Source organism: Lolium rigidum, chromosome 6 (assembly GCF_022539505.1).
Source record: "Lolium rigidum isolate FL_2022 chromosome 6, APGP_CSIRO_Lrig_0.1, whole genome shotgun sequence".
Classification (NCBI taxonomy): Eukaryota; Viridiplantae; Streptophyta; class Magnoliopsida; order Poales; family Poaceae; genus Lolium; species Lolium rigidum.
The window spans coordinates 63,705,428-63,727,069 of NC_061513.1; the positions used below are offsets into that span (position 1 = coordinate 63,705,428).

At 45.5% G+C, this 21,642-nt stretch overlaps 2 protein-coding genes and 1 pseudogene across 2 annotated transcripts; 1 reads left to right on the forward strand and 2 right to left on the reverse strand.

The window, feature by feature from the left end:
• Positions 1 to 627: 627 nt before the first annotated feature.
• Positions 628 to 5,779, reverse strand: LOC124662711 (annotated as a pseudogene).
• A 1,186-nt stretch (positions 5,780 to 6,965) lies between these two features.
• On the forward strand, positions 6,966 to 7,749 carry LOC124662712. The gene is made up of 3 exons (XM_047200518.1): positions 6,966 to 7,056; positions 7,148 to 7,449; positions 7,537 to 7,749. The coding sequence occupies exons 1-3, from the start codon at positions 6,966 to 6,968 to the stop codon at positions 7,747 to 7,749; spliced, it is 606 nt and encodes a 201-aa protein (XP_047056474.1).
• Positions 7,750 to 16,113: 8,364 nt separating this feature from the next.
• LOC124659490 lies at positions 16,114 to 20,442 on the reverse strand. Its single transcript, XM_047197356.1, has 12 exons — positions 19,588 to 20,442; positions 19,387 to 19,487; positions 19,189 to 19,303; positions 18,720 to 18,797; positions 18,398 to 18,490; positions 18,218 to 18,301; positions 18,043 to 18,138; positions 17,680 to 17,742; positions 17,561 to 17,591; positions 16,945 to 16,991; positions 16,694 to 16,752; positions 16,114 to 16,575 (listed from the first exon to the last, which is right to left on the reverse strand). Exons 1-12 carry the CDS (start codon positions 20,425 to 20,427, stop codon positions 16,368 to 16,370), a joined length of 1,815 nt encoding a protein of 604 aa, XP_047053312.1. The 5' UTR covers positions 20,428 to 20,442; the 3' UTR covers positions 16,114 to 16,367.
• Between the last annotated feature and the right edge of the window lie 1,200 nt (positions 20,443 to 21,642).

Consider the following 21,642-nt stretch of genomic DNA (forward strand, 5'->3'; position numbering starts at 1 on the left):
TTCGTGCTCCCGGGCTCCAGTGCTCCTGTTTAGTTCAAAAAATTCAAAACCATATCTGTGAGTCTTAAAAAAATTGAAAAAAAAATATTCGGATGTAGTTCATGAATTATCCCACAAACGTGTAAAATATCAATTCCAAATACTTTGTATTCTAAGCTGTAAAAAAATAACAAAAATGTAGATCTGTAGAAGTATGTTTCAAATCCCCAAATTTTATCAGATTTGTCATTTTTGTGTAGCCCACAATACAAAGAATTTCAAGTCACGATTTTACATGCTTGTGGGATACAACACTAACTATGTGCAGAATTATTTTCAGATTTTTTTAAAACTTGTAAACCATGATTTTAAATTTATTTGAACGACGAGAGCACTGGTGCTCAGGAGCAAATGATACTTTCCGGAGAAGATCTGTAAACTAAAATTATTTCACATTCAACTTCCACAATAAAGAGGATGCGAAGGCCACTGTGCTGGTTATCATCAAAATGTGATTCGCTAGAGAAGAAAAAGGAAACTTCCAACATGGATAGAGAACAAATGTGGCGGTGAAGTGCGCATTACCTTCGGGCTCATACTGAATTTACATGGACGCCATGATTATTGTAGATTCGTGGACCGACTGCCTTATCGAACGGGACCTAGGCACCCAGCAGCACCATGAGCCAGGATTTCCTCCGGAACGGGGGCAGAAGCAGCGTTTCTTCCGGAATCCGAGGCATACAGGGGAGTAGTACTGTCAGAGTCTCCCGTGTCTCCTTGCTGTTGAGTTGCTCCGGCGGCTAGACCATGATGATTTAGCTCCATAGCTCCGCTGTCATTGTTCCCAGGCTCTCCTCGCCGCCCTCCTGAAGTTTTGAAGAGCCTGAGCCATGCGCGCAGCCAATGCAGCGCTCCCACCGCAACTTCCGAGTCGGCTCTGGGCTTGCCGGAGACGAAACTGGCGAGGTGAACCAGGAGCACGAGGCATGAAACGACGGCGTTGGTGAGAAACAGCCCACCGAGTCGCCACAGCCCGAGCCGGCCATCTACACCCTTGCTCCTGCGCAGGCACGCCCCCAAGGGGCTGAACCACTTATTCTCGATGGATATAAGCCCGTCCCTCATCTTGAGCTCCGTAATGGCGCGCGACACGTCTGCCACAAGTGGAGATCCTATCGGGAAGACCTGAAATCAACCGAACTGATCATCGATCCTTGTTTCGTGTTATATTTGATCCGGAGGATCGGAGTGTCAAACTCTGTAGAAAATAATTTGGGATGGAAAAACAGACGTACAAATCCAAACCCGCCGCCCTTGTAGATCGGACCCACCATGGAATAGCCTTCGCAGTAACGCGAGAGGAAGAGCTTTAGGTAGGGTACCTCGTCGAAGATCGCGTTGACGCCTCCGTTGTCCGACCCCTTGTTGAGGGCATCGGCGTATTGATCAATGGTGGTGTACCTCCTGACATTTGCCTCGGAGAAGCCTATCTCCTGGAGGATGTCCTCAACGAAGGAACCTTCCTGAACTCCGACGTAGTCGTTCTGTGTAAAGTCATTCATCGCCGGCTGGAGCTGCCGTACCGTCAACATGGAAGTCAGGTTCGCGGTGTAGCTTGTTGTGAGGATGAGCACGACAAAAACCCACATGATAACCACGATCTTTGAAAGGTTGCTCTCTAACTTTTCCTCTACAAATTAAGTAAGTCAAGTGTCAACCATTACTAGTTCGCATGATCTTTGTGTAGATTCTCATGTAGCTAGGGATGGGAGAAATTTCTTACTGTGGGAGAAAACCATGGTCGAGAATGCAAAGTAGAGGAGTGTGCCGAATTGCTTCCACGGCGTGCCGCGGAATCGCGGGTTGATCCTGTGCTCAATCTCCCACACAAGGAAACCGGTGAATAGGAAGAAGGCGAGGCTAGTGAGCCAGAGCTCGGGTGTCAGCGGCTTCACAAAGATCCACATGCTGTTGCTGATGTCCTCCTCAGCCACGAGCATTGCGTAACCGGTCTCGGCGAACGGCATCGTGAAGGAAACCAGCTTCATCCTGCTCGGGGTGATCGCAACGTCTCCAGCCACGGCGTCGACTTTCTGCATATACCACGATAAAATTAAGGCAACTTCAATCAAGGCTCAACCAGTTGATTTAACCGGACAAGTGAAAGAAAAATAGTATCATATGGGAGGATTTCTGTCTGGGCTGCGTACTGACCTTGTCGTGCACCAGGTTCACAAGTGTTTCTTCGTATGCCTTCATGGTAGCGTTGACTGGAACATAGCGATACGCAACTGAATAGTTCAGTCTCGCCATGACCGCATCGAAAACATCTATGTAGAAGCCTGACAGCATGTCCATGCCCCTGCTTGGATCGCCGGAAATCGCCCCCGATTGGCTGAATCCGCGATTGGCCGAGACGGCGACGCGAAGCGGCTGTCCAGTCGGTGTCAAGGTCCATCCGATCGGGACAACTGCCGTCTCGCCGGGCCAGAGAATCTGCTTCAGTTCTTTCCCTGCACTCTTGGGGTATAAGCTCGTCGAGATCCCAGACTCCGGTGTCCAGAAACCTACTGTCCTTACGCCTTTGCCGATGATATTCATGATCTCGTATGCCGAGACCTGCAAATGCCCACCAACGAGTCTGAATCTTCCGGTCAGGCCGTCGAACTTGGTGACAAGCAGAGCATCGAGGAATGTCGTTGGTGGTGCCGTTCGGAAGGAGACCTCAGCTGCTACTGCGGATGCCCATGCCGTGTCATACAACCAGAGCAGCCACATCGGCACATCGGGGTCTTCGTTCTCGAGAGCTGAGTTCTCCAGCCGAAACCTCACCCGAAACCGTCTCCTGAAGCTCAGCAGTTCTTCAGTTGCGTGCACGTATGGCAGCAGGCTTACAACCCCCTGCATGTTATTTATGTCACCGTGGTCGGGGAAGCTTCCAGCCGCGTTGCCAACGCCGGCGGTGGCAATCCAAACATACCCCTCCGATATCATGCCGGCGACCATGGCCCGACGGAAGAGACGCGCGGCCAGAGCGGGAAGCATGTGCACGATGTACACCCTTGTCGGCATGGTCTTGACCGCAAGGAGCGCCGCGTCAAGCCGGCTGTCTGTCGCATCGCCGGGCACAGCCACGCTATCCGTTAGGCTGCGTGATCCCTTGAACGCGTGCGTGGACCAACGACGATAGGATGCCGATGCCATAGGGCGAGTCCTCGTGCAGCAGGACGGCGGCGCGCCAAGCGAACGCGTCGAGAATGGCTGCAATCGGTGGCGCCTGGGAGTCGATACTGGGTGCGGTGCGCACGAAGAAACGTGATTGCGCCCAGCTGGATGCCGGCGAGGCGGCGGCGGAAGAAATGATCGGGATGTTGCTGCGTTCCGCGGTGCCTGCAAACCAAGGTTTTAAATAGCGCGCTATTTCTCCGCTAATACCACGCAATAGCATATTTGGAGGATCTACGCTAAATTTTAGTAATTTTGCTCGCTATGGCGCTATTTGTGAAATAACATGATATATGTGCTAAAACTTCATAGCGTTAGCGCGCTATTTTTTCAACCTAAGTTGCTTTCACTTTTTCGTGATGATGAACTACAATATGTTGGTTCCTTTTCTAGACTAGAACTTAATATTGCTAATGCTGATGATTCTTAAAAAAGAATTTATATTATGTTGTTGCCTTGTGGAATACTGATGTTAGCCTTCTGAAAAATTAGAGATCTATTTGTTGTATGTGGTTATGTATGTATGATTCAGTCATTTTTTGGACTAAATATCCAACCTTTTTAGCGAAATCCTTTATTTTAAGACTATATTTAATATTTTTTTCAAAACGCTATTTAAAATATAGCACGAAATTAGCACGATATAGCGTCCATAGCGTTTGAAGGAGACCGACGCTATTTCATTTAGCACGCTATTTTAAACCTTGCTGCAAACAGCTCGGTTTCAGGTGATGTCTGAGGCGAGATGATGGCATGCACCTGGGCATTCCTGTCCATGAGCTCCTCGGCTGCAGAAACATTCATGAGACGAAGGTAAAAACCATCAAATCAACATCAAATTCATAATCAAACGCAGCATGATAGAAATCGTGCCGCACTTAGGCCTCGTTCGGTTGCTCCCCACCCGGCCGGTTTTGGGCCCATATCCACGTGGTTATACTGGGGTTGGGCCCCCGGGTGTTAAATACCGGCCCGCGTCGGAAACGCGTTCGGTTAAACCGCCCCGGTTTTCTACCCCGCCCGGTTTAGCGCAAAACCCCCTGTTTTGGCCGGTTTTTAGAAACACTAGGGTAGACTCGTGTATTGCATCCCGAGCGACGCGAGAAACACTCCCTTTCGCTCTCTCTCGCGACAGCGGCGGCGACTGGCCGGAGGGGGCGGCGGCGGCGGCTTGACCGGAGGGGACGGTGGCCGGCTGGACGAGAGCAACTCCACCACAGTTGACGCTTCCCTTCCTCGACGCTGAAGCCGAGGCCGACCGAAGACCTAGCGGATCTCCGGCATCTCCTTCTTCCCCGCCTCCGGCATCTCCATCTTCCCTGCCTCCGGCGCCGGCCTGCAGAAGGTAATATTATCTCCTCCTCGTCCTCCCCTTCCCCTCTCTGTGTAACGTTAGGGATTGCTCGTGTTGGAAGGTGATAGGTTGTGGTAGGATCAGATCTTGTAGTATTGTTTCGATTACTTGAGTAGAGGTTGTGCCGCGCGTTAGCCAAGAAGCGATCTGCTGATACTCGTCGGGATGCCAAATTATGGTAGTTGATGCTCAACGCATCGTTTTATCATCCATGGTGTATTTAATCGATCTGGTGCCTTGAAGGCATTATCGGTACTGGTTTTGATGTCAGTCACCTGCATGCTTCGGTGTTGTGTTTGGTGAACCAGACCCTGTTCGGAAGAACGGTAGCATGGAGTATCTTTCTCATTTTTCTGCTGCATTCTATGAGAATGTTAGGGCATTTTCTTCTGTCCATAAATAGACGATTTTTGTCTAAAATCTGTAACTTTTCTGTTAGTTTTCTTGACAAACTGTTAAAACATTTAAAATAATAACATTGCAAAAAATGTTTCTAAAGAAAATAAGACTACGGTAGTAGTAATAAGACTACTCTGTGAATCTAACAAGATATGGAGTTAACAATCACTGTGGACTGATTCTTGTGCCTGAGAAAATATGAAAGTTTTTAAAACTTGTAGTACCAAAATTGAGGAATGGGGATTTTTATTAGTACAACTTGTGGTATTTAAACCTGCACTTTGTTCCTACTTAGTATCTCGAATTTGTTGTGGTATTTAAAACTGCAATCAAACTACTGCAACTATCCTAGATAGAGCAAGCAAACTATTGCAACCTGCTCTATATAGGATAGTATGTATAACATCAGTACTTATAAGTTTTTAATTAAAAGCAAATTCTGTTCATTAAATAACTAGTGCCCTTTTTATCTTTAGTTTTTGAATGGCTTTGAGAATTACGGATCGGATTAGGAAGAGAGAGGAGGAGGAAGAGGAGGAAGAGGAGGAGGATGATGATATGATTCTATTTCTTTTACCAATGCTGCATCTGCTGGGTGAACCAAGGGAAAAAAAGCCCCGCCATACATCGACGATAAGAGGCGAGGAGGTTGTAAGGGACTTGCTGGAAGGGCACGTACAAAATTGTCGGGTAGCATTTAGGATGGAGGCCCACATCTTCAGGGCTTTGGCTAGTTTCCTTCGACGCGAGAGATTGGTACGTGATACCAGACTTAGCGTCGAAGAGAAACTTGCAGCCTTTCTGTGGATGCTGTCCCATAATTCCTCATACCAGGATCTCCAAGTACAGTTCAAGCATAGTAATGACACTTTCCATAACATCATGAATAACTTCTTCAACATCGTTCCTGCACTATCCAAGCACTTTCTGAAGCCTCCCAATCCAGCTCAAGTACACCCAAAGATCCGGAACAACCCAAGATTCTTTCCTTATTTTCAGGTTTTTGCTCAACTACTTCGATCTAAATCATATAACCATGGAAATATATTCTTTTTCACATAGCAAATGATACCTTGTTGGTGTTCTTTGCGGAATTGTCTTGGAGCTATTGATGGGACTCATGTTCCCATGAACATTAATGGTGACATAGCCACACCATTTAGAAATAGGAAGGGAACACTCAGCCAGAACGTGATGGTGGTGTGTGACTTTGACCTGAACTTCACATTCATTTCTTGTGGTTGGGAGGGCTCGCGACCGATGCTAGGGTTCTTAGGTCAGCAATTCGCAAAGGGTTTAGAGTACTCGAGGGCAAGTTCTATCTTGTGGACGGTGGGTACGCGAATACTAAATTCTTTCTTGCTCCGTATCGTGGTGTTCGATACCATTTGAAGGAGTTTGGCCGTGGTCACCGAGCACCCCAAAACTACCAAGAACTGTTCAATCATCGACATGCCGTGATACGGAATCATATTGAACGGGATTTGGGAATCTTAAAGAAGCGCTTCCCCATTCTCAAGGTTGGAACACATCACACAATACAAAACCAAGTCAAGCTACCGGCTCGTCGCTGCAGATGTTGCATAACATCATCCGTATGCACAAGGGGGATGAGAGTTGGTTAGATAACCAAAGAGAACTCATACCTGCAGCAAACTATGTTGACCTACCCGATGGTGACCCCCACAAAATCATCAAGTCAACCATGAAGGCGACCACCTTAGAGATACCATTGCGCAACAAATGTGGGCAGATTACCGACGTTAAGTAGTGATGTAATAAAGTAGTGACATCTGAACTTATTTGATGTAATAGGGTACCAGACTTTAACTTCTTCGGTTTTGCATCTTGTTTGATGTAATAAAGTACCAGACTTGAACTTCTTTTGTTTTGCATCTTGTTTGATGTAATAAAGTACCAGACTTGTTTGATGTGAGATTTTTAAATTCTTATATGGTGAATAAATGTCTGGCTGCTTGTATCAATAATATTTGCAGGGATCGCCATGTCTACCATGATGAATGTAAGACGATCTCCAAGGACGGGAACGCAAGGCAGTGGTGGGGTAACAAAAAAGAGGGGAACATCATCTAAAGGTGAGTGCATGTGTTCCTTTAATGTGATTGATGCTACTTGACTTCTTTATAATGTGTAGCTTACTGTGAACTTGACTTTTTCCTCAAACAGCTAGGGCGTCTTGGAATGCAGACCTAGAGAAGGCTCTTGTGGATTTGCTCCATGAGCACAATACTCCACAATATCGTGGGCAGAATGGATGGTCCACCGATGTTTGGAACAGGATTACTAAGAAATTCCATGATAACCATCCATACAAGAATTACACAAAGGGTCAGATCCAAGACAAGGAGAAGGAGTTGAAGAGAGAGTACAAGATGCTCAAGGAGGCTAGACAGCAGAGTGGGGTTTCGTGGAATGAGAAACGGTGTATGATTGAAGCTGATCCAGAGTTGTGGGACAACCTCATCATTGTAAGATAGTTTGTATTGCTCCTTTCATGCTTATATTCATTCCTTCTAACAATATGCATCACTCATGTGTTCCTTTATATTGTGCAGTCATTTCCTAAGATCGGGAAGTTCCGTAGCAACAAGGCTTTTCCCCTCTTTGATGCCTTGGGAGAGCTATATGATGGACATCTTGCCGAGGGAAACTACAACTTCACTTCCACCGAACCAACACAGCACACACAAGTGGAGGTCAATCCCGAGGTCGGTTCCGTAGAGGCGACACATTCCCATCATGATATTGCGAGAGACCGTGGTGGATGATACACAAGGAGGGATGCAAGAGGCTAGTATGATGGAGAACTTTGTTGGGAACGGGGAGGCTCAGCCCACGGTGCCCGCTGCACCATCAACAAGTACCGAAAATGAACCCAAGAAGCGCCGGTCAAATGGAGATATTGCTGCTATGATGGAGAAGTACATTGAGATGAAGATGAAGCAGGTCGAGAGCAAGCAAATCGCGAACATGGATGAGTACTCAATCAAGAACTGTGTGGCTCGGCTAAACACAATGGGATTATCACAAGAGGATAAGGTCAAAGCCCTAAAAGTCTTTACGAATGCTGACAATCGCGAGCTCTTCCTTTGCGTTGATATGGATACAGCTCTCATGTGGCTGCAAGGCGAAATGGCTTAGGAAAGGTAAACTCTCTTCTTGTCTGCATTCTTAAAGATATATCTAGGTATATCTAGTAACTTATGATCACAATGGCATGATGAATGATATTGTCCAGTTGCTAATTTTATATAATGGTTTTCCAGTAGCTAATTTTATGTAATAGCATGATGAATTGTTGTCCAGTAGCTAATATCAAATATCATTTGTCAAGAACCAGACATTGATCTGGTAGATGTTGTCTGATCCCGCAGTTCTTTCCCGCAGTTCTGCCTGTCCGCTTCTGCAAATAGATGTTGCATTTGATCAGAACAATATGTTTAATAGCTGCCGACACAGACAATACATTCACATTGGACCAGTAGATATTATAGCTGAAACTTGACATATGTAAGTTCATACAGGTGTCTATCAGCTGATCAACATACATAGATTTATCCATCAGTAGGATCTAAGGACATTCATGAAGCAATGATGAACCCCATTCTTAAAATATGACTTGGACAGAGATGATAAATTAGCTAAGGTGATTATGTTGTGGAAGCTTTACTTTTCCAACCTTGTTACCCTGTATTTTTTGGTACTGTAGTCCTGTAGTTCTTCGGTAGAAAAGCCATGTTCTGTTTTTGGGTCACTACTGATTTAGTTTGATACAGTACTGCACGATGTATGTGTGGGTTTTAGATCAAAGAATTGCTCTTGAATTAGCATATTTTACAGCTTTAAGGCTAACACCAGCTTATTCATATGGTTGATATGTTAAAACACTTGATTGGTTTAAACACTCTGTAGTTGCCTGTTATTTTATACCTAGTTCCGTCTGTCGCCTCAGATTTTTAGAGAAATCTGTCGCCTCAGTTCTTCGAGCGCGTGAGTTAAATTATTTGCCCCTATTCTCATCTTATGTTTTTCGCTTCCACGAAATGATATACTTGCATATTACTGATCTACTTAAACTGAGTTGGCCTTTAAGGTCTAAGTCACATAAGCAACTAAACTGAGTTGCTCTTACCTTGGACTTTAGCTCATATTAAAGCTTTTCTACACTGATATGCTAGCTTATATTTGTTACTGTGATAACAATACCTAATCTGAGCCAGATAGAGGACCTTCGCCTAGTGATGCATTGAGGCTGTACATGTACGCTGGTGCACAACATGCCATGATCATCTTATGCATCCTCCAGGGCAACTGTGATTGCTTGTATTTTTATAGGGTATTGTGCATTTTGCTTATACTTCTCTCTGAAATTGTAGGTACATGATAGAGGGAGAAGAGCTAGAGTTCTGCATGGCCAGGTGCTCGATGAACTGAAACTGTAGAAGCAAAGTCTAATTCAGTTTTTTAACAGCCTAATTCAGTTTAAAAGTCTCATCCGGATGCTTTCTCATTGCTATACATGGCCAGGTGCAAAGGTTGAAGAAGCTCCAGAAGAAGAAAGGCACCAATTCATGTGTGCTTTACAGCAGAAAGACTGAATATATTAATTAGCTGAGTCTTATTGTGTCAGTATGTTTATGGAAATGAATCACCTGTAGCTTGAAATATAATTATTCAGATAATTATTTTCCATCTAGCTTTCTGAGTATGTTTGATTTCATCTTTCCGCCATGTTCAAAATGATGTTTAAAATACAAATTATGCTGAGTCAAAGTTGATGTTTTTATTTTGGTTGATGCTTTGTGAGATTGTTGTTTGTGCGCATGCTTACCCCCGTGCGCTGCATGTTGCTGCTGCTGCTGCTTATCGTTTGTGTTGCTTGCTGCTGCTTCCCGTCAGGGGATTAACCGAACAGCAATTAGCAGTAGGGGTACGGGGAGAGGAATTACTGGGGGTTGGGGTGGCGATTCGGGATCACCCAAATCCCGCCCGGGTCAGTCCCACGTGGGTTTTGAGGGAGTCAGAACCGAACGAGGCCTTACTAGCATGTGCCGCCGTGACGAGGTCTCCACGCGAATCCCTCACGCGCACCTCCACACGCGTGGCGTAGCTCGGGTGCTTCAGGTAGAAGTCGTCAAGGGCCATGGAAATGCAGGTGAGGCTCTTCGTCCCCAATTCACTCGTCAGGTCCAGCACCACGCCCACTCGCACTGGCGCCGGTGACGACTCAACGGCGGTGCAAAGCACGAGAAGACACAAGAGACGACCTGCAGGAGCTGCAGCGGTGAGTAAGCGCCTCGTTGACAGCTCCATACAGTTCAATATTTTTGACTTGGGTGTATTTCTACTTGCTAAGTTGGTGTACCCGGCTGATGGTATATGTAATCTAACTCAACTGGCCACTTGCACACTAAATTGGTAGAGAAATGGCAAACGAAGACTTCGACGCTCCTCGCACCTTCTTTGAAGAAGAGCGTGAAAAAGTTGTTACTTCCACGCACCTTCGTCCCCTGCATTTCCAATTTCTCATGGCCCTTACGACTGCCACCAAGGCTCACTATGTCTTCAAACCATCGAACGGATCCTATGTAATCAGTGGCGGATCTAGAACAATTTCTTAGGGTGGGACAACCATGCTAATCTCATGTATATATGAGCTAGATTTTTTTATTTTTCTTTTTCTCACTGAAATATGTGGTGGGGCGTGCACCCTAACACCTGCTGGCTCGGCCATTATATGTAGCAGTCTTATTCCTAAGGATGACGTAAGCAGTGTTAAGTATAGGACAATTTCTTTGATGCACTGCACTCCTAAGATTATCACCAAGCTCTTGGCAACCATACTGCAACTAATCATCATGGATTTGATTCATATCAGTCAGGCTGGCTTTATTAAATCAAGGAATATTCAAAGATTGCCTAGGCCGGTCATTTGACTAACTCTTTCAACGCCATAAATCAAAAAATCCAATTGTCATCCTTAAATTGGACTTTAAAAAACTTTTGAGAAGGCTGAGCATGCACGTATTTTAGAGATCCACAGAACAAAAAAAGTTTTAGCGAAAAATGGTGTCAATCGATCTCACAGTTGTTTAGTACTCAGTACCGGAAAAAAGGCTTATCAATGACCAGTGTGTTTTCTGCACTGCTAACGGTAAAGGTCGACGTCATCGATATACAACCACTGGTAATGTGCAACACTGATGTCGATGTCAACACGTATTGGAAAGAAGCATCATCGGTAGGCGTCCAAGTGACAAGGCGGGGATTCATAGTAAAGTACTAGTGGCAGCTACATGATAAAATGATAGTCAGCAAAAGCCATATCTGGCAAGGATTGGAAGAATATTACCGTCAATTCGAGATATTCGGTGATGTACTCGTTGTTCTGATAATCAGATGTGAAGGCATTAGTGACACACCAGTGACACAATCATCCGCCATTAGTAATGGTCGTCCTATCATCATGGCAATCACCAAGATCGCAAGCACCCTATGTTTGGTGGCTCTCATGGTCATGGCCGTCCTATCCTCATCTGCCGCAGAAGGTTATCATTTGCTCTACAACATTGCAATAATTTCACTTTCATTTTGAGAATGCTATTTTCCTTAAAAATAAATAGTATGATACGGGAATGCGAGGGCTAGAATTGATCTATTGCATCGGGTTTTTGCGCAAGTGCAGATAAACGAGGATGTGTGCCGCTGGAGCGATACTGCCCCGAAGACGGCTGCACAAAGTTCTGCGGTGAAGCTTTAAGAGCTCATTGCAGCATGAAGGCTCGATGCCCTATTGTTGCTGTGAGGAGCATCCTGCCCCTGCATGGACGACGGCTGCTACACCTTCTTTATAGGCTTTTGAAATAAAGTAGGGACAAAAGTCATGCAACTGATGTATGCATATACTATACTCACCGTGCCCACCGTCCCATTATAAAAGTTGCATAAAACATGAAGTTGGTAATGAAGTGATTTGGAACTTTATTCACATGCTCCCGCAAATAATATTTGTACGAGTGGCCAGGGCTAAATCACTAAGACCAAGAAATTTTCTAACTTGTCTTATTGACTACTGCATGCAGCAATAGTTTCACATATATGAGAGAAAAATGAGAAAAATAAAAACACACATTTGAAAAGAGAGGGTACTAGGGAACTCTATTGACATTTAATACTCCACACATGTAATTAGGCTTCCTCCAAATCACAATATAGTTATATCATCGAAACATAAACTTCAAATTATGAAGTTAGAAATATGAATAATAGAAATGTATTATTGGCTCTCAGGCATAATTTTATCAGTCTCTTGGAGTGCCCCTTGGCAAGATGGTAATTAGATTTACTCGCGGTAGCATGCATTGAAAATGTTGCCAGTTGAATTCATGTCATATGTAATTCTAATAGTTTTGGAGCTTCAATCAAAGGATTAGTTTACCAAAGAGGATGAAGTGGATTATTTATTCTAGAATTTTATTTAACATCCCGAGATGGATAGCTCCCACGTCCTAGCCATCCAAAATGGCGACAAAAGGGTCACTGTTGCTTTTACTTATACTCAGGTAATGGAGGTCACATACACCATAGTGTTGATTCATTGGGGGGGGGGGGGGGGCTGTTGCCCCTAATTTTGTTACAACGGTGAAGATATTAAGAGAAAGGAGTGCTCACGAACGTAGGTTCCACTATATAATTTCGTATTTGACGTTGCAGCTCGCGAGTACTCCTTTTTCTGGGGGTTTGGACACACCTCGGACTGCAGATGCTTTAGTTCTAAGACTGACATTTGATGTTGCAGCTCGCGAATAGAAAGAATCCAATGACCAAGAGTCTCCCCGGAATCATCTCCATCGGCACCTACGCCACACCGATGACCGACGACTCCTACAAGAGCCTCAGTAGTCGGTACGAGAGCTCACACAAACCGCCCACAGAACTTCCGACAACAATAATATCGAGCACATATCACTTCCAGGCTCTACTCCTCGGCGTCCTCCTACTGGTCGGCGCATCGAGCTCCATGCCCACCTCCGGCGACCGAGCCACCCTGCTATCAAGAATGACTGGGGAAATCCCAAGCAGCTTGCTTCGTGGGACCCCACCGTCAACGCCGACCACTACAACTGGATCGGAGTCACCTGCGAGGGCGTCAGCGGCCGGGCGTGGTGACGGAGATATCCTTGCCGAATCTTAATATTACCGGCGAGGTGCCAGAGTTCGTGTGCAACCTGACGAACCTAACCCGCCTCGACCTCTCCAACTCTGGCTCCTTCCCATCATCGGCAACCGGGTTGTACGTGTTCAAGACGGAGAACAACCTGCTCTCCGGCGAGCTACCAGCCGACATGACCAAGTTGGCCAACCTTGTGGAATTGTCATTGTCCGACAACTAGCTAACTAGTTCGGGGAGGCTGTTGCCCCCTAATTTTGTTACAACGGTGAAGATATTAAGAGAAAGGAGTGCTCACGAACCTAGGTTCCACTATGTAATTATTATTCCCGGGAAAGATAGAAATGTTGCTTATAACTTTGTCGTAGATAAAATCAAATCCAAACTTTCAACCTATAAAGCAGACCAGCTCTCTCATGCAGCTAGATTGGAACTAGATTGGAATTAATTAAATCTGTTTTCTCCTCCATCCATGTCTACTACATGTCAAATATTCTCTTTTCAAAACAAAGCTCACCTCTATTATTAGGAACTTTTGGTGGACAGGTATCAGGAAAGATTCAAATTCCAGGAGTTTATGCCTAAGGGATTGGAAAGACATCTGTATGCCAAAAAAAGGAGGATTAGGAATTAGGAATTTGCAGACTATCAACCAGGGACTTATTGTTATGGTTGCGTGGAGACTAGCAAATCAACCTCATACTTTTCTTCACCAAGTTCTGAAATCAAAATACTTCCCCGACTCCTCTCTTTGGCATCCAAATTCAAATGCTCCCAAGTCGGCCTTCTGGGCCTCCATCCTTAAAGTTTTACCTATCCTTAAAGCCCATTCTTTCTACCAAATCACTTTGGGCCAGATTTCTATTTGGAGCACACCCTGGTGTGAAGGGTGGGCTCAGATTTACGACTCTTTAATAATACAGCCTGGAAACTACTCCTATCCCAGCCAAGTAAAATACCTATGGATCCCTGGACAAAAAATATGGAATCAACATCCCATTGACAGGAACAGATGGCGGAAGCAATCAAGAACACTCCAATTATTAATGCTCAAGATGAAGATTGCCTTTGTTGGAAACTTACACCGGCAAGTGCAATTCCAGAAGCGCCTACAAAGTGTGCCTTGAAAAGCTGTTTAAACAAGGGGAGCCAAGACCAAGACAGGTTAATACAAATACTAAACATCTCCTTCAAACAATATGGAAAAACAGCAATATCAATTCGAGGATAAAAACTTTTGGTTGGAGAATTATAAGGAAAGTTATTTTTTCAGGATCAAGAGCTGGTAAGTACAGTAAACATATTAGTAAACTGTGTTGTAGATGCAATTTGGAAGAAACAGATCAACATCTTCTTTTCCTTTGTGCTTTTGTTAGAGCAGCTTGGTTCATGCATCCCTGGAATCTGAGAATTGATTAAATTGCTTCTCCCTCTGATTCTATGGCTCAAATTCTTAACAGGTTTCTTAGTATGAATCATCCCAATGGTTCTATTGAGAACATTCTTACATTTATGTGGTGCTTATGGAAAGCCAGAAATGGCTGTCTGCTCAATAAAAAGTTAATACTCCCTTACAGGTTTACCACATGACTAATGATATTAAACAAAATCTAGAACTGTTGGATGTCTTGCAGGATACAGTACGTGCGCCACAACCAAGAACAGGCATACATGAGGAGTTGGCTTATCCAGGGAACACAATCAGCACAGACTTTGAGATTCAAGGCAGCAAGATCTTCTCGGATGCGACATGGAAGAAAAGGAAATTACCAGGTGCTCAAGAAAATGAGAGAACATGCATGGGTCTTTACTGTCAGCTTTTTAGGCAAAATCGGGAAGAAACCATCATGATACAGGCCTTGACAGCACAACCTCCTTCGCCACTTCTTGCTGAAGCTGCTGCTCTTCTCCTTGCTTCAAAGGTTGCTGCCCAGATCCAAGCACAAGGAGAAGAGCAGCAGCTGCATACAAGCAGGTGCCCTGGGAACTTAGGCAGCAAATGGCAAACTACAAAAGGGCATCAGAACATCTTCTTCCACAGATATATCACATCAAAAGAAATCTGAATGGAGTAGCTCATGATTGTGCAAAACAGGCACTTCGACGAACAGAGTCGTTGCCTATCTTTTCTTGTCTAAATTCAGCTCACATAAGTGTAGGCATTTGTCCCTTTGCTCTTTCTCTCCAAAACCTTGATCTCCAGGGATTTGTACTACTCGATGTACTTTGCATATAAGCTGAATGAAATATAAGAGCCTCTGGCGCCTTCTTTGTTCAAAAAAAAAAAACTATGTAATTATCACAATAAATGGATTAAAATTTGCTACTCCAAAGTTCTGCGGTAAAGCTTTGAGAGCCCACTGCATCATGAAAGGTTCGATGTCTTATTGTTGCTGTGAGGAGCATCCTGCCCCTGCAGGGACGAAGGTTGCTACACCTTCTTTATAGGCTTTTGAGAACAGACCGTCGGTCTGGTGGCTAGGCGTGCGGGAGCGCACGCTGCCCACCCGGGTTCGAACCTTGGGTTCGGCGGGTGCTCAGGAGTTTTTTTCTATAAAAATGCCAACGGGTGCTACTGCCTGGGTTGGTCGCATTTTCTTTCAAATGATAGGGACAAATGCATGCATCTGATGTATGCAGATAGTATATCCACCGTGTCCACTGTCCCATTATAAAAGTTGCATCAAACATAAATTTGCTAATGAAGTGATTTGGAACTATCTTCACATGCTCCTGCCAATAATATTTGTACAATGGATTGGTGGAAACTAGTAGAAATTTAGATAGCTCGCTGTCTTAGTTTTTTTTTTTTTTTGAAATGCAATATCTCGGTGTTTCAATAATTGGCAACTGCAGATATGTGAGTACTTGTACATTATTGTGGCATGTACCAAAAGCATATCTGAAGTGAGCAGTTCTGGAGCGTGAGCCTGGACCCAGAACCAACGACAGATTCGTCAAATGGATCACAGCTGAAACGGTTGGCACGGGTCATTATATTGAGTGCAAAATAGGCCTGGTGCTAAATCAACAGATTGAACATCGGTAACTCCTTCTAACAAGTGTTCCATTAAAGTATATAAACTGCTGCTTATAAATTTACAGTGCCAGCCTTCATCATGGCGGCTCAAGGTACCATATCAATTACTTACATCGAGAACATCAATTCACCAAACTGACGGCGAAGTGGCTACTGATCGAGTCCATGCACTCGGCTCATGCTTCGGAGGCAAAACTGTCTGCCTTGGCAGACGACTCCTCCGCATCAGATGGCTTCGATTCGTGCTTCGCCGCTGCTTGGAGAACCCGGTCCTGGACCGCTGTGGTGGAGGGGGACGTTGCCAGGCCAATCTTGCTCGGTTCTAGCTTCTTAGCAGCCCAAGATAACGCTTCAGCGCCTACTCTGACTGGGGAGAACAAAAGCCTGCACAAAGAGAGGGAGAGGGGGGATAATATTTTTGAGACGGCACCTGACCTACAAGCTGAATGGATTGGATGCCCACCCACAAAACACAGATGTGTTACCAGCCAGGGGAACTTACTTTAGGTCTTGCTGGAAATCCTCGGAACCCTCGTATGAAGAGAACCGCACGTAGATAGTCTGCGTCAGTATGAAAAGTATCAGGTAACAGGGCATATACATTGTCGCTACCACTTAGCAATGGCCACATTTGACAGCTGTACAAAATTGCCAAAACTTGTATTGCTTTTATCCAATCACCATGCATATGTATATAGGTACCAGAAAAACAATATGCTATATGTGGAACAGTTCCAAATGGAAACTACTTACCAGCCCAAGACTTAATACACCGACATACTGCAAAGTCGTCTCCCATTCTACAATCACGTAGATCAACAATCAATTAATCAAAAAGTAATCTGAAAGTTGTTTACGCTATACATGTTTCACCTAACTAGATATCATAATGCCAAAAACAAGTACCTATGTGGACATGAGGTAAAAAGGCCAATGGTGCACGGTTAGGTGGAATGGCAAATTAATCAGACAGCTAAAGGTTGTCCAGATTTCGATGCTTAACAAAAACAATATTATATACAAGGTAATATGGAGGATGCGGTTTTCAGAACAACTGAATTAAGTGCAAACGCACCACCAAGCAATGCCTCCTTAAGATTACTAAAATGTTATACTTGAATTGCGATCAGTTGTTGCGTATACAAAAGGATCATGTATATATCCTATTGACCATGCCCTTGTACATTAACTCTTTCTCCCCTGAGTCGAATGGCACAGCTCCTGTCCTTTGTGGACAAAGAAAAGACTATGAAACAATGCAATACCCCTCTATGTCAAGAGAACTCATTGTTCTGAAAGTCATGAGATGCATCTTATTCTATGCAAAGCAATGTACCAACCATTAATGATATTTTCATACTCTACTTACCTAGCAAAGCATAAGTCGCAGCTGAGAGGCCCTGTCACCAAAAACATTAAAATTAGCAAGAAAGAAGCATGCAGTCGGCTTCGAAGACTATCTCAAAGGAAGAAGTTTCATGTATGTACCAGAAGAGATCCAACAACAAATGTCGGGGTGGGCTTTATGCCTTCAAAGATTTCCTCAGCATCCTACACATATTGAGAACAATGATATGAGTATTTGACACTATTTATAGTGATCAAAACTGGCATGTGAGAGAGATGACAATAAAAAGTACTGTTATATAGTATCAGACAACCAGTAATATGCAAAATCCAAATCGACGAGAAATCACAAAAAAAAACCCAAAAATTATCCAAATGATAGGCTGGTAAATGGTCACAGCAACCAAAATGTGATACCAGAAACGGGAAACTGAACTGCACTGGGATAGCCAAAAACTGGCAAAAATATATACATACAGAGGAGTCTGTTGTTTGAATTATTACCTCATTTAGTGCTGTTAATACAGTCTCAGGCTTCAGTTCTTTCACACGAAGGTTCTTTGCCCAAGATTGGAAACCACCTTTAACCAGGTATGGTTGCTGCCATCAGAACATTCAATTAGATGGAAGAACAACTCATGCAGGGAAGTAGTACTGGAAAGAAGCATCCAAAACTTGCCTGCACACCAAGCTTCTTCAGTAACCTAGCAATGGACTTTGATCGGGTTCCGTTAGCATCCATAATTATGACCTTTGAATCACCCTACAATAGCAGGAGAAAAACACAATAGGAGCGCAGTATTACTTCTTGTGCCGAAATGGTACAGATATCAAAATAAGCCTCAGTCAAATAGAGTACCTTAACCAACTTTAAGTTGCGAATGACAACTGCAATCAAAGCATCATCAACATCACTTCCACCTTTAAGTAAATTTTTGGTTGGACGATTTATCTGATTAAAAAGATCAAATGAATTTATTATCAATGAAAAATATAATTTATCAGAAGATTGAACACAAATCCTAATACTATCATTACATGGAACAACTTTAATCTTTACGAATAGGCATACATATTTGCACATGAATTCAGGAAATCAATAAGCGTTCCAAACAATAGATGTTTAATAATTAGGAGAGAAACAAGTAGCCTTCCAAATCTTTAGCTGAAACGAGACATACCTCAGGTGAAGCAACGCTTGCATATTTAGATCTAGCTGCACGGCGTAGGTCAGGAATTCCATCTTTCACCCTCAAGTCCTACAGAACATAATTTCATGGTAAGCTGCTATAGTTTTTGTGATCAAATAAATGATATATCAAACAATGGAGTTAAGGTATGACTAATCATTCTGTTAGCCGTGCTCTACAGATAACAAGGCAAAGCCATACAAACCTTCAGTACATATGGATGCTTCATTAAAAACATGTTAAAATGCATGACATGAGCGAAGAACTTGACTATTGAGAGTAAACTGTTCTGAAAGAGCATTTAAGGGATTCCACATCCATTTGCTATAACATTCATAACTAATCTTATCTTTGGAAAATTCGTGGAAACATGATGAACCAGATTTGATAGATAGCTTAGACGAAAAAATGAAAATGAACGAACGAAAGAAAAAGGCTAGTGAGATTTACAATCTCTTGCCTCAGGCCGAACATCAATAAGTACGGCTTTGCCATCGTTTTTCAATAGCTCCAACGTCGATTCAGGTGTCAAGTCCCCAGAATAGCCCCCGTACGCAAAGAGCCAGTACGATATCCTACAATAGTGCAAAAATTGAGCAGTTTTCAAAACCAGATGAACGGAATGTCCCATGCTAAACCAAAGCAATGCCTCTTTTACCCTATTGTTGTTGAACCGCCGAGCAGAACCGCCAGCTGAACAATCGGGTCACTTGGGTCCAGACCAACATTCTTTTCAACGCCTTCGATGATTACGTACACCTGAACAAATTCATGCCAGAAAACGCCTTATTGACCATTGAGTTATGCAATTCACTCCTGGTAGAGAGTATAGTAAGGGAAACAAGTGGCACTAACATACCTGTTGAAGTGCACTTCCAATTGGTCTCAACACTAAACTGGCTTTCTCCTCGGACGAGTTCAACAAACCTTTAACATTCGGCGGCAACGACGATTTGGCCGACCCGTAGTAGTATACAAGGGACGCGGTTGCAGTTCCCACCGAATCCTCGGTTAGAACAATCGCCTTCCTAAGAACATCGGCCGCCACGGCACCAGCGCCGGCGAGCTTATCCTGAAACGCACCGGAGACATCCGTCGCCTGCTCCTTGGCGGCGCCCACGGAGGACGACGTGGGGGGGTCACCGGTGACGCCCCTGAGCGATGTTTTGAGGTCGACGGCGACGCCCCTGAGCGCCCTCCTGTAGGCCCCGAGCGCGTCGTAGGCGGAGAGCCGGAGCCGGTCGTAGCCCTCGGTGAGCCTGTCCTCCGCCTGGAATATCTGCCGGCTGAGGTTGTCGACGAACCGCGCGAAGGACTCCTCGGCCTCGCTGGCGTCGGCCGGGAACGCGGTCGGGATCGGCGCGTCCAGCAGGGCGCGCTGCACCGCGTCGTCGGCGGCGGCGGAGACGGGCGTGAGGTGCGGGTAGAGGATGGTGTCGGAGGAGGTGGGGAGGTCGGCGGCGGCGGAGAAGCCCCGCGCGATGTCGTCGGGCGTGGCGGCGTAGGGGGAGAGGATGGAGGAGTCGGCGCGGTCGGGCACGGCCTGCGCGAGGAGCGGGTCGGCGTGGGAACGGAGCGCGCTGGTCTCTACCCGCCGCAGCGCCCGCGCGCCGGGATGGGCGGAGGACGTCGGTGGGGAGAAGGGCGAGCATGGTGTGGGCGCGGCGGAGCAGAAGGGCAGCATGGCGGGAGGGGTCATGGCACCACCAGATGGCGCGCTAGGCGGGGGCGGGCGAGTTCAGGAGCAGTGAGGTGTGTGGAAAGGGGGCGGTTGATCCGGGGTGTGTGGAGGCGGTGCGTCGCCGGGATTTGGTGATCTGCGGGCGGGATTGCGCGGAATCCCGGCGTGTGGCTCGCCGGCGTCGGGGAGGTTGGAGGGTGGACCCGTCCCGGCGCGCCGCGTGCCACATGCTCGGCCTCCCTGTTGCGCCGGTCGTTTTCCGGTCTCCGCAGTCGCTGTCGTTTGGTACTCCAGCTCCATCGTTCCGGCCAGACGGTACCGTACGGGTACATATTTTGGCACAGTCCTGACCGAAGGGGCCATTTGTCAGTGCTGACATGGTTGCACATGTGAAGGTTTTGCTGAGGTGGACATGGAACCCACATGTCATCTCTCTCCGTTCCCCCTTATTCATAATTTACTCTTTTCCTGGAGTCCTCGCCTATGATCTCAAAGCGACCAAGCCGCGGCGTCGCTGCCAGCCGACGGCCTTCCCTCCCCCCCACCCCCTCCAGCGCTACCAAACAGCTAGCACCAAGACCTGAGTGAGGTTGCTTCAGTTTCTTACCTCAGATTGGACATGGGTGCTGAAGATTTCTCAATTCGTTCCTGAGAATTTTTTGAGGTTGCTGAAGAGCCGCTTTCCTGCTCCTCCTCCTCCTACTACCCAACTTGGACACCATCGGTCAGGTTTGACACGGAAGTCGCGAAAGCCGTGGAGGACCTGAAGGACGGCCACGTCGACCACCGGGTGATGACTAAAATTGAATTTTGTTACAACTGTTCTATTTTTTTTTGCTATAGTAGTAGTATAAAATTGTTGCTACGAGGTTTCGGTAAGAGTCTATGACGAAATTGTTTTTTCTACAATTGTTATGTGTACAATAGTAGTAGAAAACTATGCCACAAGGGTCTCCGATTTAGGTCGGTTTTGCTGCATTAGTTTTTTCTTCTACGTGGTCTACGGGATTCGGGTTTTATGTGCGCACTGAACCAAAACCAAAAAGCCGCGACGATTTGCTGTTGCCCTGGCACGCACCACCAGACCAGACTAGCGAACGTGTTGAACCCAGCCTACCACGACCGACCGGACCCAAACCAGACCACCTTCGCTTCGTCTCCCTCCCCAATCCCCACCCCACCCCGGTGAACTGCCCCGAGCTCCACCCGCAAACCCTCGCCCGCCGATGCAGC

What these genes read in the sequence shown, in the direction of transcription:
- LOC124659490 (XM_047197356.1), bottom strand. Translation starts at nt 20,427, where the DNA reads ATGACCCCTCCCGCCATGCTGCCCTTCTGCTCCGCCGCGCCCACACCA. An exon ending in TTATTGATGTTCGGCCTGAG is followed by an intron (nt 18,798 to 19,188) that starts GCAAGAGATTGT and finishes TATGTTCTGTAG; the next exon opens with GACTTGAGGGTGAAAGATGG. An exon ending in TGCGACTTATGCTTTGCTAG is followed by an intron (nt 16,992 to 17,560) that starts GTAAGTAGAGTA and finishes ACGTGATTGTAG; the next exon opens with AATGGGAGACGACTTTGCAG.
- LOC124662712 (XM_047200518.1), top strand. Translation starts at nt 6,966, where the DNA reads ATGTCTACCATGATGAATGTAAGACGATCTCCAAGGACGGGAACGCAA. An exon ending in GAGGGGAACATCATCTAAAG is followed by an intron (nt 7,057 to 7,147) that starts GTGAGTGCATGT and finishes TTCCTCAAACAG; the next exon opens with CTAGGGCGTCTTGGAATGCA. An exon ending in TGTGGGACAACCTCATCATT is followed by an intron (nt 7,450 to 7,536) that starts GTAAGATAGTTT and finishes TATATTGTGCAG; the next exon opens with TCATTTCCTAAGATCGGGAA.